This window comes from Amphiura filiformis, chromosome 3, assembly GCF_039555335.1.
Source record: "Amphiura filiformis chromosome 3, Afil_fr2py, whole genome shotgun sequence".
Classification (NCBI taxonomy): domain Eukaryota; kingdom Metazoa; phylum Echinodermata; class Ophiuroidea; order Amphilepidida; family Amphiuridae; genus Amphiura; species Amphiura filiformis.
In genome coordinates, this window is record NC_092630.1 from 73,899,251 (window position 1) to 73,918,309 (window position 19,059).

Below are 19,059 nucleotides of genomic sequence, written 5' to 3' on the forward strand. Positions count from 1 at the left end.
TTTAAGTGAACCTTTGTAACACTCATATTTTTCTGAGATGTCTATTATTTGGGATATACCAATGGGTTATTTTTACGCTTTTCAAAAACATGGCCAAGATTCACTATTATCTTGGTACCCCACGGCAAAGCAACCTTATATAAGAGATCTCCAATTAAGTTCAAATGGGGATATATGAAGAGCTACAAACCATGATAATCCATGGTCTGCCTTATATTGTTTTGTTATCAATAGTTAATATATTTTATTGCAGTTTTCTTTTCTTTTCATGAATGGACATGAGCCTTTTAGCTATATAGCCAACCAGAAAAGATGTGCCTGTTGAAAGTGTCTACACTGGGATTCAGAGAAGAACAGCAGTCCCTTACACAGATTGACGCGAGCGCCCTGTTAATGAGCGACATATGCAGAGCTTTGTGTTCACTTCAGAGGTGCAGATCTGACCAATGATTTGATGCACAATCTGCCGATCAGATTATTGGTATGCTGCTATGATTGTCAGTCAATTGATTTAGCCAATCAGAACCCCACTTCTGTTTATGCTCTGCACACTTTCAAAATGTAGAATCCCACTTTTGTGTTTACGCTCTGCACATTCTCAAAATGTAAACAAGTGCCGTTCTTCTCTGACAAGAACTGTAATTGCACTCTAATTGCAAACTATATATGCAGTGTTTGACATCATATGACGTAATACATTTACACATGACATCATAATAGGTGTTACAAATCCACTGCTGGCAGTTCCAAATCAGCCATCAGGGAGCATGTCACAAGATCTAAAGGCCACCAGATTGCCTGGGAAAATGTAAAGGTTCTCGAACAGGAACAAAAAGAGTATTCCTGGGGAGTTCTGGGAACACTTATACACACAGACACCAATACTGAACCATGATAAAAGGACTAGAAAAAATCTGGCATAACCTTCTGATGCCAGGGGACACAATATCATCCTATGACGTGTGTCAATCATATGACGTCATCAATAAGGACTACCCAGATTGTAGCCAAGAAATCATTACAATATCACCATCTGCTGAAGCGGAAACCTTCCAGGTGAGTGTTGAAGTAGAACTCTTTTACCAACTTGTCTAATTTCACACCCAATCTCCCTTACCCTGTAAAGTTATACTGTGTTCAACTCACATACATTCACAGAAACTCAATCATGCAACACAAAGAGCACTTTAGGCACAACATCTTTTTTGGTCCTACAGCGCTATCGGTGCCTGAAGATGGCACTTTTTATTGTACCCTGAACATTCGCATAGTGCATTCATTTTTATCTAAATGAAAAACAATAACACTATGCAAATATTCATTATTATGCTTATTACATCTCCAGGGAGCGATGTTAAGAGTTATCTGTACCTTACAGGGTACTGATAGTTCTATAGGACCAAATTGGATGTGGTGCCTTACATAGGTGCATGCCAATCGATATAAAACTATTTTGTTACAAGTCTTGCAAATACCTGCACAAACTCAAACATAACACAAGGCAGCATTTGAAAATATCACTACGTTCTTGAAATCCTTTGGTTGATAGTTCCCCTATTAGGCAGTCTATTCTCATTGTCATTATGCCAACATAAAATCAGTTTTTACTACTAATAATTTGTTTGTTTTAATTATGTTTTGTGAACATGAATATGAAGATATCTTAAAAACAGGTATGAAAGGAAACATTAGATTGACACATTAGATAATATCATCACTATGTACATATATATACCTTGTAATACAGGGTATTAAAATAATTCAATTAAATATTAAATATCAAAATAAAATATACAGAAAATGCTACTAGATTAAAAAGTATGAGGCATTTGGTCAAAATGATATAGCTGACAGCTGCATCAACATCTTGTTCTCCCATAACTGTAAAATCGCTGGCATGTGACCATTAATAAGGACCCAGTTGCTATTTTTGCGAGCCGAGTAAAAATGCAGTTGCGCAAAGTCACTTAAAATTAAAGCAACATGAAGCTCACATGCATGTTTGACCACTTTTCTTACAGTAGTTGACAGTCTTAGTCTCTACCAGGGTATGTCCACCATTCCTCTGTATGCAGATATCAGCTCTCCATTCACACCACGTCATACTTCCTGCCTGGGGATGTCAACTTGTGCAATTATGTGTCTCTGAAGTTCACCAAGGTCTGCAGGAGGGCTTGTGATAACCTTTGATTTAAGATAGCCCGCAAGAATAAATCCAGAGGGGTAAGATCAGGAGATCTTAGGGGCCATTCCACTTGGCGCCAAAGAAATCACACAATTGGCAAACAGTTCTGTGAGAGGTTCTGTCAATTACTCTAAAGAAAGCAGTGAAACTGTGATTTTCATGTTGTTTAATTGACTTTGCTCAACTGTATTTTTACATGGCTCAAAAAAAGCAACCACCGAGTCCTTGTTAATGGTCACACGCTGGTGATTTTCCAGTTATGGGAGAACAAGATGTTGCATCAGCTATCAACTAAAATACCTCATAGTTTCTAATCTAGTTGCCTTTTTCAAACTATAAAATTGATTTTGATACACCCTGTATATATCATGGTTTGTATGCCAATATATACACAGACAAAATCCTTGTAGTATTTTTAATACTTGTTCAGGAATTGAATTGAGTGGAAAGACATCTGTTTCAACCAGGATATAATCATTTGGAAGTGATATTGAATTTGATGAGACAAGGTGCCCTGTTCAATCCTAGGTAAATATGAGTTGTGCTGATTTTAGATATACTGGGCCCAGGGTGGTCTTTACAGGGGGATGGTGTTAGGGCAGGGGGTTGACCTTCCCCCTCCCAAAAAAACAGTTGTTTTGCTAACTCAAACCCCAAAAGGGTCAGTCCATCTCATATCACCTAGTTTTCACAAAAGGTTGGCTGGTCACCCTCTCAGATTTTGTTTAAAATCATTTATATCATAGCCCTATGTGCCAAATGAACACATTTCAAACGGTAGGTCTCTACTCCTTGTCGTTTCCGAGAACCGGCCTATTGAAAACTGGGTCAGAACCCCCCCTTTTTGCTCACACGCGTCGCGACGTTAATTTTCTTTCGAGTTTAGACATCCATATCTTCCCCTAGGGGTAAGCTACAGGGCTACAAATTGGAATCTAGGGTGTCTTTGACCCAAATAACCAGATGCTGGACTCAAAACATGAATATCTATATACCATGTTCTGGATAGGCTATAATGACAAATTATATGTCCTTTTCCACTATCTTTGGCATGCCCAACCTTTTTAAGATAAAATTCAAAGTGTTGAGAGGTCATCTTGACCCCTAAATCCAAGATGGCCGCCAGTTCCATATTGAAAAACATGAAAATCGATATATCATGAAGTGGATAGGCTATAATAACAAACAATGTGTCGTTTTCAACTATATTTGGCATGAAAACCCGTTTAAGATCATATTCAAAGAGTTTGGGGTCACATTGACCCCTATATCCAAGATGGCCGCCAGTGCCATATTGACAAAAACATGAAAATCTATATACCGTTAAGTGGATAGGCTATACTGACAAACAATGTGTCGTTTTCCACTATTTTGGCATGCCAAATCTTTTTTTGTCATATTCAAAGTGTTTGGGGGTCATCTTAAACCCTAAATCCAAGATGGCCACCAGCACCATATTGAAAAACATGAAAATTGATATATCATGAAGTGGATTGAATATAATAACCAACAATGTGTCGTTTTCAACTATTTTGGGCATGCAAAACCATTTAAGATCATATTCAAAGAGTTTGGGGTCACCTTGACTCCTAAATCCAAGATGGCCGCCAGCATCAAAGAATTTGGAAAAGTCAGAGGATTTCACGAACGTATTCAGAAGAATGTTAGTGAGCTTGTGTATGATACAAGAACTGCCGGTACATACAGCGAGGCCGCGTTATTATCACTGGGAGCAGGGTTTTCTTTAACTCACAAAACACACATATTTACGCGTTCAGGCACTTTTCTGACTCCTTCAAATCCATAGTCCCAAAGTCCAATGCGTACAAAATCTTGAAAATGTACGCATTCAGATATTGCAAGATTTGAATAGAGAAACACCCGATATTGTGCATTTATTCTCGGCTTTTGGCATTTAGGACCTACTTCCGGTATGTAGAGCCCATCACGTTTTGTCAGCATCGATCCATGTATGTTTTAGTGATTGCGAGTCTCTTTATCAGTTTGAAATCTTGCAAATTGGGTTCGGGTCCTTTTTTTCTGTTTAAATGATGCACCAAATATGTCTTCAATTGGACTTTATTTTGCAAAATTTTCTCTATAAGGGGGAACTTCCCCCTCAGACACCCTATGCGTAGTGGATAAACAAGTGACCATTTTCGCTTCTGCTTTCGACATTTGCCATTTAGGCCCTATGTTTAACACAATTTATAGGTCTAATGGGGAAAACGTGACAACGAAAGGCTTTATGGGCCGTCATTTCACAATTTTTGGCTTTTCAATTGTTCAAACTTTACACAGTAATAGTGCCAAAATGGTCCACCAAATCGCTTCAATTAGGTCTTCATTTTGCAAAATTTTCCAAGTTCTAAGGGGGGAACATCACCCTGTGTAGTTGATAAACAAATGGCCACTTTCACTTCTGATTTCGACATTTTCCAATTTATGTTTAACATAATTTATAGGCCTACCATAATAGGGAAAACTTGCCGTAGATTTCTTTTTTGACTATGGGGGGATGAAAAAATGTCTTGAAGTGTAGTGAATCCAGCACCTTTTGGAGAAAGAATAAGTTTGTGGTACAAAAATGTTTTGCCATTTTGAAGCTAAACTGTTAAAATATGGTGTAAGAGTGGAATAAATTTGTGCGAAGCGCGCAAAAAATTGCATTTTGGGGGCTAAAATGGCCTAATATGAGGTTAATTTGGTCAGAAACCCACATTCAGGCGTCAACATTGGGGGATGATTGTATGGACCATCCCCCTGGCAAAATGTTTTGGGGAGATCCCCCCACCCCCTCCGGATCTACGCCTATGGCTCCAAAAAACACACATGTCTTTAAAATTAATATTATAAAAATACCCCTTGGGCAATGTTTTTGACTCCTTCAGAGGAAAAATTTACAATTGAAAGGGTAAAAAAAATTTGAAAATACCCCTTCAGCAAAATGCTTAAAGAAAACCCTGACTGGGAGTAACGGATGACCAGTTGGTCAATGTTGCAACACGACTTAGAGAACAGGTCATCAAAAGAACCACTATTCCTTGGCCCCCGTACATACATGAGTCAGAGCAAGATGAAAACTTTAGTGAGCTCCTACTAAATCTCATTACCTGGTTGAAAAAACCTAACACAGGTTCAGCTGATGACAACCCAAAGGTCTGATCAATTTCGTCAATTTTAGAGAGCGATTGTTATTTACGACAGGGGGAATGGGCATATTTTTTATCTTGAAGGGGGGTTCGAAATTTTTGTTGAACCAGGAGGGGGATTGTTAAGTTTTAAATGGAGAAATTGTGTGAAAACAAGGCGAATTTGAAAATTTGCTTCCCCCTCGCGTCCACTCAAAATTGTCAGATTCCGCCTTTTAAACTTAACAATCCCCCTCCTGGTTCAACAAACAATTTTTTGTTTCCACCTCAAGATAAAAAAAAATAAAAAATCGGGTTCCCCTCAAAATGCCCATTCCCCCTGTCGTTAATAACGATCTCTCCCTAAGATTGACGCAATCGATCGGACCTTTGGGTTGTCATCAGTTAGACCTGTGTTAGGTTTTTTCAACCAGGTAATGAACTTTAGTTGGAGTTCACTCAAGTTTTCAGCTTGCTCCACCTCATGTATTTACGGGGCCAAGGAACAGTGGTTGTTTTGATGACCTGTTCTCTAAGTCGTGTTATGACATTGTTGACCAACTGGTCATCCGTTACTCCCAGTGATAACAGCGGGCCTCGATGTATGTATCGGAAGTGCTTGTATCATACACAAGCTCACTAACTTTCTTCTGAATACGTACATGAAATCCTATGTCTTTTCCAAATTCTTTGATCAGAAGTTCCCTGAGGTAGCTGGACCTTAATTGGGAAAAGTGCCCGTAGCTTGAAGTAATGCGAATGTAATCTTGGAGCAGTCCTTCAAGGGTGCGTATTTCACGATCTTAATATGACTTGTTGGATATGTTGAAAGAACATAGCTTGAGCCTCCCGAAGGTTAACATGCTGTAGATGCTCTGCATTTTTACTGAGATTATCTCTCGCTTGATTGCTGACATATTGACGCCAGCAATGACCGTGGTATCTGATTTCCAAGCCAAAGGCTGTTTGCCTGTCTGGGATTGATGTTATAAACGTATTAACCGCTCTCTTGTATCCTCATCTGCAGTGTGTGCCTTGAATCTTCTCCATGCATCTTGTGTCAAAAGTAACAACAGTGTTTTTGTCCCGGTTACCAGACTTTTGTGGACGCACAATGCCTTATCCTGCAGAACACCTATACTTGAACGAAGTTTCTTGGGAGGAGGACCTGAGAAAGATGATTGCTGACCGGACATCCCAGCCTTTTTTTTTTGATTTCTCAGATTTGTGCTTGCGTTGTGTGGCTTGGCAGTGAGCGTGTGTGTTAGACATTGTGGTACAACAAGTAGCATGCATATGATAACCCTTAGGTCCTTTATCCCATTCAACTGTTGTATTGACATGTTGAAATTTACAGGGGTGTGATTAGTTTTTCAGGAAAAATCCTAAAACTAATAAAAATCCTGAAAAATAGCGTAAAACTGGGATAAAACACACAAAATCGGGCTTTAAATCGATAAAATTGCGGAAATTTTGGTCACAAAAAATCCTGATAAATCACACCCCTGAATTTATCAAGGCCCTTCCATTGTAAAAATGTGTCCTTAATGTTCTCCCATTTCTTTACTTTTTCTAAACTATCTTTTACAGGGCAATGATCTTTCAGCATGCATTCTAGTTTATCAGTCTCTTGGGTGCTCTGTAGCTCTTCAGTGTCTGTTCTGTTCTCCATCACATGCTCTTAACATGCAACTTTATTTCCTGAAAGAACAAAGGTAACACTTTCAAAATCTATAGTACAGGGGGTATCAAAATTAAGTATACAGTTTAAAAAATGCCCGCTAGATTAAAAAGTATGAGGTCTCTGGTCAAAATTCTCTAGTTGATAACTTCAATATCTTGTCGTCCTACAGCTGAATAATCACTGGCGTGTGACCATTAATAAGGATTTAGTGGCTACTTTTGTGAGCCGAGTATAAAAAGCAGTTGCGCGAAGTCAGTTGGGTTTAAATGCCTGGTGCTTGTTATTGTTGTGCAGCCAAGAGAAACATGCAGGTGTACAGATCATTTGTCCTCATTGTTAGGGTTCCAATCCTGTGCATGTGTGAGTTACATAACATGTGACTTTTGGTAAATCTGGACAACAACCTCTTGCATATGCTAGGTTTTACTTGACAAGTAGAATAGCAACACTAAAATGGATACTCCACAGTACACGTCAGAGCAAGATGTCTTCCTTGTTGCAGTGTACCATCGCACCCAGAGTTCAGCAGAAGTGCTTCGGAGATTCCGTTAGCAGTACCCAAATGCACGTCCACCTTCGGCCTTCACGTGGCGCTATTTACAAAAATGTTGCGAAATATCAGATAACTGAACAGAGAACTGGAAGATCTGCTGCTAATATCCTAGCAGTTCGTATTAACACTCTGCAGGCGGGGCAAGCAGGAGGTCAAATTAGCTGCCGTTGAAATAGACTTGGAATACCATCTGCAACCTTTAACAGAATAACTTGTTTATGACTTGCGATTTCATCCCTATCAGAAGATAAGGAGACATCAACTTCAGCAAGCAGATCACCAACGTCGCACTATATTATGTCAGTGGCTTCTTGCCCGTCCTCTGCATTTCCTGGAAGATTTCATCATTGGCGATGAAGCAGAGTTTGCATTAAATGTTTTCACAAGTCCTGCAGACCTTGATGAACTTCAGAGATGCATAATTGCACAAGTTGACATTCTCAGACAGGACAGACCTCTCATTAGACGTTGTGTGAACGCCATGTTTGGAAGAGCCGAAATTTGCATACAGAAGAATTGTGAGCATGTGGAAGACTAAGACTAAAACTGTCAATAACTGTAAACAGTAAAGAAAGTGGTGAGACTTTTTTGTGATTTGTATGTTGTTTTGATTTTAATTGACTTCGCGCAACTGCTTTTTGTGCCCGGTTCACAAAAGTAGCCACCAAATCATAATTATTGGTCACACGCCAGTGATTTTTCAGCTATAGGAGAACAAGATGTTGATTAAGTTAGCAACTAGAGAATTTTGACCACAGACTTCATACTTTTTAATCTAGCGGCATTTTTCAAACTGTATACTTAATTTTGATACATCCTGTATAAGTAATTGAGTAAAAATAAGTATTGGCCTTATGTGTGTCACATCTTAAATATCGTTCGATCATGTTTTTCGACATGGCTTAGACAGTCATCTTGGATTTAGGGGTCAAGATGCCCCCGAAACACTTTTAATACGACATGAAAAGGTTTGGCATGCCAAAAATAGTGGAATATTTGTCAGTATAGCCTATCCCCTTCAAGTTTTTGTCAATATGGTGCTGGCGGCCATCTTGGATTTAGGGGTCAAGGTGACCCCAAACTCTTTGAATATGATCTTAAATGGTTTTGCATGCCAAAAATAGTTGAAAACGACACATTGTTGGTTATTATAGTCAATCCTCTTCATGATATATCGATTTTCATGTTTTTCAATATGGCGCTGGGTTTACGATGACCCCCAAACACTTTGAATATGACAAAAAAAGATTTGGCATGCCAAAAATAGTGGAAAACGACACATTGTTTGTCAGTATAGCCTATCCACTTCATGGTATATAGATTTTCATGTTTTTGTCAATATGGCGCTGGCGTATCTTGGATTTAGGGTCAATGTGACCCCAAACTCTTTGAATATGATCTTAAATGGTTTTCATGCCAAATATAGTTGAAAACGACACATTGTTTGTTATTATAGCCTATCCCCTACATGATATATCGATTTTCATGTTTTTCAATATGGAACTGGCGGCCATCTTGGATTTAGGGGTCAAGATGACCTCTCAACACTTTGAATTTTATCTTAAAAGGTTGGGCATGCCAAAGATAGTCGAAAATGACATATTATTTGTCATTATAGCCTATCAAGAACATGGTATATAGATATTCATGTTTTTCAAAATGTCACCGCGGTCATTTTGAAAAATGAGCTATAAATAGATTTTCCCGCCATTTTGGGAGGGACATAGGAGCTATTTTTTCTTAGAATATGTCCATCTAGTCAAATCCACAGAGAAACAAAGGTATGCTATGAATGGTCACGGATCGTAAGAAAATGATTCAACTACATTTGACATTGCTTCAATGCCACAGCATGGGTTCAGTTAAAACTAGGTTCCTCCAGAGGTTCCTTAAGTCAATAATTCAAATTGTAGTTCTTTTCTGAAGTAGTTACTTTCTGGGGCAGTCTGGCAGATATTGGAATGTTGTGATTAAATGTGGTAAATTAAAAGATAGGTACTGCAACCTTTAGTGTCACTTTGCCTTCATCCCTAGCGAGTATAACTGGTTCCTGTTGGTAGTACTGGATCATTTGAGAAGCATTATCATGTGTCTGTGTATAAAAGCATAGAAAAATACAAAGAGCATCAGCAAAAATCTTAATACATTCAGCATTGTCTTGAGGGCTAAGAACCAGAACTGGTTACAGGTCAGGCAATCACATTCATCATCACCAACATGACCAAATTGGCAATTCAGTTTTATTTTGAGGATGTTTATGTCCAAGTGCTTTCAATAAAAATATTCACAAACTATCATTTTTACTGTGTTATATGCTTTATTTCTCTATAAAATAAAATAACTGCATTTTGGTCATGCAGATTTTGTTACTGATTTAAAAAATACTGTTTCAGACAGTACATACTGTTTAATATACAACAAACCCCAAATTAATATTTTTGTGATCAGAAGTTCATAATCATAAAATACTCACCACTTCATTGTCCTTATAATTGCCTAGCTCAAATTTGCCATCTTCTTGTCGTTTTCTAATTTTCAGATTGCGTACTTTGTTGTTATACCACAGAGTTAATGAGTAAGGTGCACTCTCACCTCCCTTTTCACTATTTCTTACCAAGAATGCCCCATCCTGTACAAGCAAATAACATACATTGATTAGTATCTCTTAGAAGTGCCAAGCACTTTCCAGTATTCCCAAGACATCAGTATTTCCACACAAAAGCAGCTGTGTGATTTTAATAGGAAAACATTTGTTTTTGCTTTGACACCTAACATCAAGCTTTAAAGTAGGGACATAGAAAAACTGGTATAGCACTTACATACCACCAATGTTATTATACAACGTTAAGTAACCTTCGGTTCTGAATTGAGTAATTTGTATATTTAATGTAGAATTAGAGAATAAAGGTATATATAAGTATAAAAGAATACATTTTTAGAAAGGAAATCATGTAAGGAATCCAACTAGCATAACAGATTCCTTTGAAAATTAACTGTTTTTGAGAGAATCTCAAAATTTGATTTTACTTTACCGACTCGAGGAAGGTATATGGACTATAATAAACCTCTGATGAAACATCTATTTCTATACTCGATGCGAGGATAATAAACCTCTGATGAAACATCTATTTCTATACTCGATGCGAGGATAATAAACCTCTGATGAAACATCTATTTCTATACTCGATGCGAGGATGCGAGGAATCACATTACTTTTAGTTCATATATTTCAAATACTTTTAAGGAAAAAAACACCATTAATTACAAAGACTTTCAAGGCCTTAAAAACAGATTTTCAAATTCCAAGACTTTCATTTCCAAAGACCATACAACCCCTACCCAATCCCCTCCCATATGGTAGGCACAAATAGAGTTTTAACCCCATAAGAAGAGATCGAACAAGCAAAAACTGAAATGCCTAAAAGTGAAATATGATAAAATCAGGTGAAGTACTGAAAACTACTGATTATGAGGTGTTGAATGATTGATAAGCACTATTTCCCAGCCAAGGTAGCAGTTTCAATTCAGATTTCCATTCTCCCCATAGTACATTTAGTAACAGGGGGAGTGCTCAATCCAGGCTTCATAGGGAACAAAATGCCACCAGGAAGGTCCCAGATGGCAGTTACAAGTCATCAAACTTACTTTCAAGTGGAAGTCCTCAGACATAATATTAAAACCAATGATGTACACATACATACAGATATAAAAGCACACACACACTTATAGACATGAGCGCAATGTCAGATATGCCTACCTGTCTACATTCTTTGACAGCCTGGAATGCTTTGTCTCTCTTCAAATCACCATGATACCATGGATAACCATCTAATTCATTCTGAAAGAAAAATTTAATTTATTCACAATATTAAAGGGTAGTTTATGGTTCACCATGTTGCATGCAATTTTGATGTGACACATTTGCTGAAGCAAAAATGTGCAACAAAGCCCTGAACAATGCAAGATGAATAACCATTGCTGCTACATACTGCACATGCTTTGATGGCAAAAATGCAACATTTTGTGTTGTTTATTTAAAAGCACTTTTCTTATCAATACCTCTTGAAATGACTACAATTTATAGCATTTAATGTACAAATTATGTGTATCTGTGTTGCAGTTGGATATGGCAGTCTTGTTAATTGTAATTCCAAATTGATGGGTACCAATCACTTTGCTACAGTCTGTATTACTCATGATTCTGTATGCCTTTTTAATATTTTCTATTTCATGTGTCTGCCTAATCAAAACAAACGATGTTCCAGGGATGTATGTGGCCTCAAATAAAAAATGTGGAAATTTACTACTCTACATGAAGGCCAACTATCACAATTAGTCATTCCCACCACAGGTTTTTAACCAAAGGCTTTTAAGATCTACTTCGAGCGATTCTGTATCTAACTTTGCTTTGTCCCACGTTCAACAAAATTATGATCTCTAGATGCCATATGTCCTTTTTCACATTGTTTTGAACAAAAATAATCCTCAGTAGATAACATATGGTTTGCCTTGTCTAGTAATGGGAGATGTAAACAACAGCATCATTCTGACAGCAAGGTTCGAACATAACAAACACACACATGTAACAGTGACTATTACGGTAGATGGTTGTACACAAATGAATAGTCTCATATCTCCTGTTTAGGCCAAAAAAAAACATGTTTGTTTCCTGTAGCAGGTCAAAAAAAGTCAAATGGGAACTTTTTTTTTTTTTTTTTTTTTTTAAATCCATGTCTTTTTACCCTCTTATGTGTTCAAATAACCCTTTCCCATCCAATCGCACAAAATCTTATACCCTGGGCATCTCTCCTGGGATAAGTTAGGATTTGGTAACACACAGCTCACCCCACTCAAACAAGCTGTGTGCGGTTAGGTATAATGAACCCATTTCTCACCAAATTCTAGAAAATTTTACACCCTGGTGCCTAACCTGCGATAGACAGAGGTATCACACTGAACACACCTACCAAAACCAACTGTGTATAGGGTTTCAAATGTCATCATGTTTTAAAGTATCAGGAAAAAAGTCTTCATATCATTGAACAGGTTTTCTGGATACAGAATTCTAAATTTGAATACATAATTATTTCAAACCAATTTACATTTGATTGCTGTAGTTCTAAAAGTTTTTAAAGCTAATAGAATAAAACTGAATGGAAATGGCAGTTTTCCTGCTGTAAAAAATGTGAAAATGTAGGTCCTAGCTAGGATGTCAAAAAACTGTTTCTTTCATTGATTTTGGAAAGTCAGTTGAAGAAAATAGCACTAAGTACTAGACGAAATAAATACTCACTAGTTTCTGTGCAGTTGATGGTGGCAACCTAGGTGAGGCTGCAGGCCTTATAGTTGGTGAAGGTGAAGGATGCTGGTTAGGCCTTGGAGTTGGCGATGGTGGTGGATGTTGTACTTTTGGTTCAGGTTCCGATGGAGGTGTGGGTTTTGGCTTCTGCACTCTGGGAACAGGACTAGGAGCTGCTGATGAATTGACAAAAGTATATTGATTTGCTTGAGTGAAATGCATGCATACAACCACTTCACTGCTCAATAGCCTTATTGTGGTGTGACGGTACTGTTAGGCAAATATGTCACAAGTCATCTATACTCAGTGGTTTGTTATACAAGGACACAAAATGTGTTCCTTACTTCACATTTCAGCCCTTTGTAAAAACGAAGTCTGTCAATTTTTTTAAAGTCCAGGTAACCTTAACCCCAACACCCTGTTGGGTAGCCAGTGCCACTGGGGTTTCACTGACCTGGTCAGTGATTCTGTGCATATATATACATGTATGAATTGTGGTGTTTGTGTCATGGCATCATTTGAGATGCATGCATATAGGCATTAGGCACTGGTTTTCCTTTTTCTGATTTTGTTAGATTTGGCAGTTATTAGGGTTAAGATAACCACACTTCACATTATCAAGTTTCAAATTGAATTTGAACCTTGAACGAAACTTGAACAAAATGAAAGACACAACCATTTTTACTCCCTGGGTAATATGACAAAGTAGGAGACCATTCTATAGATTAAATTAATTTATGTTTGAATTCAGACATTGAAATTATCATGTTTTTTATTGTAGCTCTTTCTGTCAAGTAACATACCTGCAAGAATGTGCCTGGATGATATTACTTGAAATTATGCAATGTGTCTAATTGTTGGTGATTTTGCTTGTTTGTTCATAATTACATATCACTTGACATTGTTTAGTACCTTGTTTGATTGGTTCCAGTTTAGGTGGTTCTGGTCTATTTATTATTGGAATCGGCGGTTGTTGCACCACTGGTTTCTGTGGTGATGAATCATAGTTCCATCTTGAAGTTGGCTTGTTAACTGGCAGAGATGGCACAGGAATATTTGTAGGAGGAGCATTGCTAGGTAGTGGAGGCCTTTGCTTTGGAATTTCTGGAACACGTCTCTCGGCAGATTGAGGAAGCTTAGCAGGTATAGCAGGCCTAAAAGGTGATCCAAACGGTTTGCTGTCAGATGCTGATGATGATGATGAGGATGAGCTGCTATTACTACTAAACCTTTGTCTTAAATTAGACACTGTTGACCCAGTGCGCTCCCCAAGTTCATTATTTTGTGAAATGCGTTGATTTGCATGCTGAATCTCATTAACCGCCGGATTGATCTCCTCAACTGGGCTCCTTCTCTGTATAGGAAGAGTGGGGGGATTCTGAAGTACTACTGTTGTTGGGGTGCTGTTATGAGGCCTTTGGACTGCTGGTGGCCGAGTAGGAATTGCTGGTGGCTGAATGTTATTACTATTTGTATTGTTCATAGAATTGGGTTTAGGAGGGCGCTTTGGCATTGGGGATGTTTTTGTTGGAGGTGGCATTGGTGGTCTGGTGACAGATGGAGGCACTGGAAGCTGCCGACCTTGAACTTGTCTGTTTGGCGGTTCTGTAATGACCCAACAAAAAGAGATAAAAGAAAACCGTTAAAAAAACAAAAATGGTGAATCGCAATGGTTAATTTCCATACATTGCTTTTTCATTGTGTCACCAAGTGCATTTTTACAATTAGTCTCTACACAAGCTTATTGAGTGAGCACCATGTGCTATTTTATACCCTATGATCTGATGTAAACTAGTTACATTGACAAATTCATGCCCACTGCATGACAAACAAAACCAAGTTATATTTGTGTTATCATTTGAATTGATTAGCCACACTATTTCTGCTGTATGCAGTATGTAAAGTTAATTTTTTATTACTTCCGTGGTCCGGATACGCGCTGGTGAATTGCGATCGCGTAGAAGTGACAAGGTCGCCTACTACGCGCCGCGCTGCAGACCAATGGGTTGACTGGCTTGTTGTCAAGTGCGTTGATCAGCCAATCAGCGTGATTGTTTATTTCTTCTGTGTGCACGCTTGTCTACGCTAGGCGCACAGCTCGGACCACGGAAGTAATACAAAATTAACTTTAGTCAATGTTATGGCTTGCTTCAATATGTTGACCATGAAGGATTTTATGTATTCATTTTCTTTTGACTTTTGGGAAAGATGCATCTGGTTCGACAAGATTGCAATATGGACCTGGTCAGAAATGCAACATTAATACATAGTGATATCCCTCATGCAAATTTCTATGTGGGGTGCATGGGCATTCTGATTTGAATAAATCACAATAAAGCATTATACATGCATTGTACAGGCAACAAGCACAGGCATAACATTTAGGGAACAAATCAAAAGATCGACAATATACTATAAACCCCCTCCCTCTAACGTAAGTTTGAATGTTGGAAGGTCAAACCCAAAAAAGGATTTTCATTCATAGGGTGTCATCAAACTTTTGGATTGTTCCCTTAGACCACAAGATAAAAAGAGGCCTGTTTTTAGACCATTCATGAACCTCTCCTGCCAACACTACTCCCTGTACACTCAGGATCATGAAATTGTAAAAAGGACCAACCACCATCATTCTGAAGATGTAAAATCATGAGTGAACGATACAAAAATATTCTTATTGGTTAATTCATTTATGTTATAAAAAATTAAAGGATTTGATCTGACACCACAGAGTAAAAAATTGCACTAGCTATCCAGTTCACCTTGGAGACCAATAGATTCCACCAGATCTCTCATGAGCAGTAAATATTTGTATACTATCAGCCTAGATGATGCAATGGCATATATGATAAATGATCATGTGGCCTAATCAAGCCAAATGAAATAACTAGAATCTACGGATAAAATATATTCTAGTATATCAGCCTGCTTGGAACACAAACAAGTCAAATGCATGGGCTACTTGGTGCACAAAAGGGTTAACTGGTAAGGTTCAACAAGGCAGTTAACTCTTTTGTTCTCCAGGCAGCGTTTGCACTTAGCAGTTTTGAGCTCCATGCAATCGATGTGTAGCTATTGAAGCTAAGTGAAAGCACAATATCATTATGCTGAACATGTTTTTACAAGGGTTGTATACTTCATTTCACCTACAGTTTGGTAGTGACATCAGTGCTTTCTTTTATGCAGCTACACCGCAAAAAGCTGTGTGTATATGCTTTGTTTGATGAGGATAGTGCATAACATCACCAAATTTGAGGTGAAATAATGCATATAGTATTATATAACATCTTACTATATTATTAAAGTAAACATACCATAAGATTTGTAATTTTTGTAGTTAGAAATGAATTAAAACTGAATGATAAGTACTAATTTTGAGTTTCTACAAAAGTTTAATATTGATTGCCTGAAAACCACCTGTAGGAGGGCTCCAAACTTAATAATGAAACTCCTTACCCAGCAAACACAAAGCATTTCACAGAAAATCTTTAAATGCCGGGTTATATAAACTGTTTTAATAACATTTAAAAAAAATATTTGTTGAAATACAAAACATTTTCACATAATCTTATTTAAGAGTTTGAAAAATATTTTGCAAAAATGTTTGCCACAAAATAGACATTATAGATTTTGCCCGAATGATTAATAATTATATATCTACCGTCATTGGGGTCCAAGTATAGCTCATCTTCAGTTGGAATTGGAGTTGGATCTGAAGAGTAATAATTAGGAATATGACATGAAAATGGTGATAATATGATATCAACATGAGAAAGCTATCTAATCTGCCTTATCTACTACAGATTAACTTACCATGTAAATGTATACATGAATATGTATCAGAAGATTCAATCATTTGCATTATTATACTGGTAAAACACTTGCCTTGATATAATTATATATATATTCATGATAGGAATGTTTCATACATCTACTGGTGAAAGAACTTGCCTATGTATGCATGAGAAGGTACAATCAATTTGCCTTTTAAATATACTGGCTAAAGTATTTTAGCTGCTGGAAGGAGATACAAGAATGTATGAGATGGGTTTATCTGCAATATAAGCTATTCAGTGGGCAAATTTGAGATGTAGTTTGTGAATGATGACAATATGTTACTCCCAAGTTACTGACATTGTATCATTCCAATCATTTCCACAATGTTTACTTCATACAACAACTCTGAAATAACCAACTTTCAAAAAGTTTGAAACTGATAAACTTGAACCAGCATTTCTACAATAGACAGTGAAAAGATGAATAAGCTTGGATAAGAGATTAATGATAGTATTTGCTGATGTTACAGTGTGCAAGAAGCATGTTGTGTAGGTCTGCTAGCAAGCTGGGGAAACCATGGGTCCAGGCCTATCCAAGCGGCCAAAGTGAACCCCTCTAAAGCAAATCAACCTGTCGGCTGTCCTTCTGGTGGTGACCCCGGCGGTGACTTTGACATGTCTCTATGTCATGTCAAATATGAATTTCAAGTACCCCTGGGTCAGGGCCGGCTCTGATTTTACATACCTTCTAGTGGTGTAATGTACATCTCTTGACCTTCCGGAAAATCACCCATATCTTATACAAAACAGAGACAAAATATTTGAGACATTTTGTACCTTTCAATAAACCAAACAAAACTTGATGCCATCGGTGAAAGAAATGGATGGATGAAACTGATGACATATTAAGAGTGAATGTGTCAAAATGAAAATCAAATTACATGGAAAGGACAGTCCATCTGCATGCTAATGAGATCCTACAGCAGCCAAAAATTAAGAGGCCAATAAAGTAAATAGAAAAGTTGGCATAAGAGCTAGACTATGATGAACAGACTGATAAGTGAGAAATCATGCAAGAAAGAATGAAAACTAGATATGGTTGCGGTCGCCTGCGACCGCGAGCATGCACAACCGCCAGGTATTTTAGGGGGGGGGGGCTGATGCAAAATAAAAAATGACCCTTAATCTGTGAGAACCGAAGTGATCCTTTAATTACCTTTGACCCCGCAAAAATATAACATAGTGCTTAGGATGTCATAAGGAATATTCCTGGTGAATTTCAGCTTAATCGAACTTATACGTGGATTTTGATTTAAAAAAATTATGATTGACCTTTTGACCCCTTAATGACTTTTGACTTCAATGAAAAAAAAAAACCTTATGTACACCGACAAAATGCATTGTTCCAATTTTAATTAAAAAATTCTACTATGTTTAGTTGTCGAGATAAAAATTCTTAAAGTTATTTAGCTAAAAACAGGAAGTGACCCCTTAATGACCTTTGACCCCCAAAATAAAAATACCATGCATACATCAAGTAACACTGATTCATGTATGATGATTATATTACTCTGGTCTGTTTACATTTTGAGATAAAATTTTTTAAAACATTTTTGATAATTTTGGTTTTTGACCGGAAGTAACCCCTTAATGACCTTTGACCCCAAAACTGTAGACATCCTAAAGACCCTGGCTAGTAGCGATGCATGTGTGCTAATGGCGACTCTCTGCTATGTAATTTGTAAAGACAGTGATTTTTTGAATATTTTTACAAATTTTTCAGACTTTTACCGAAGTGACCCCTTAATGACCTTTGATTCCAATTTTGTGGTATAACTTTTAGACAGTGGCTATAGATGATGCATGTCTGTAAGTGACGCCACGGTGCTATGTAATATGTGGGAGGAGTAGCATTTTTAGTGAAAATCTAAATTTTTTGTTTCTAACCGTTTGGCCATGGCCATTGACCGAAGTGGATGACATTTGACCGGAAGTTGATCATGTGACATCTGTGGCACCACCAAACGTTATACTGACCAAGTATGGTCAACATGCCTGAAAGCATGTGGCTACGATGGCTGATCATAGTGTTGACAGAAGAAAGAAAGAAGAAGAAGAAGAAGAACGCGGTAAAAAGAATGCACATCGCCGATGGCGGATGTGCAATAAAAGTAGAAACAAGACGATGCCCAATACAGACAGTAAGATGTATACTGAATATGTTCATTATAGGACTAATTATTCTCTCCTAGTTATATTGCTAAACAGTGAGTCAGCATCAGAGCTTAGTTGTCTAGGCCTATATAAATTTCTTTGGTCAGCATCCTCTACATATTAGATCTTCACAACAAGAATGTAGAAAAGGGTATCTGGTAGACAGCAAAATGACTGCAGTGAATGCTGATTCATTGGACTATAATCCGAGACCAAATTA

At 37.6% G+C, this 19,059-nt stretch overlaps 1 protein-coding gene across 2 annotated transcripts in view; it reads right to left on the reverse strand.

The window, feature by feature from the left end:
- Positions 1-5,899: 5,899 nt before the first annotated feature.
- The window catches only part of LOC140149104 (uncharacterized), a 99,076-nt gene continuing 85,916 nt past the window's right edge, over positions 5,900-19,059 (reverse strand). The window contains exons 25-31 of one of the 2 annotated variants that reach the window (XM_072171272.1): positions 16,511-16,561; positions 13,765-14,457; positions 12,847-13,028; positions 11,311-11,391; positions 10,027-10,182; positions 9,559-9,645; positions 5,900-7,017 (exon numbers count right to left, since the gene is read on the reverse strand). In XM_072171272.1, coding sequence (XP_072027373.1) covers positions 6,988-7,017; positions 9,559-9,645; positions 10,027-10,182; positions 11,311-11,391; positions 12,847-13,028; positions 13,765-14,457; positions 16,511-16,561 — 1,280 coding nt within the window. In that variant the 3' untranslated portion in view covers positions 5,900-6,987. The remainder of the gene's footprint in view (positions 7,018-9,558; positions 9,646-10,026; positions 10,183-11,310; positions 11,392-12,846; positions 13,029-13,764; positions 14,458-16,510; positions 16,562-19,059) is intronic. The other variant, XM_072171273.1, reaches the window with a different exon arrangement.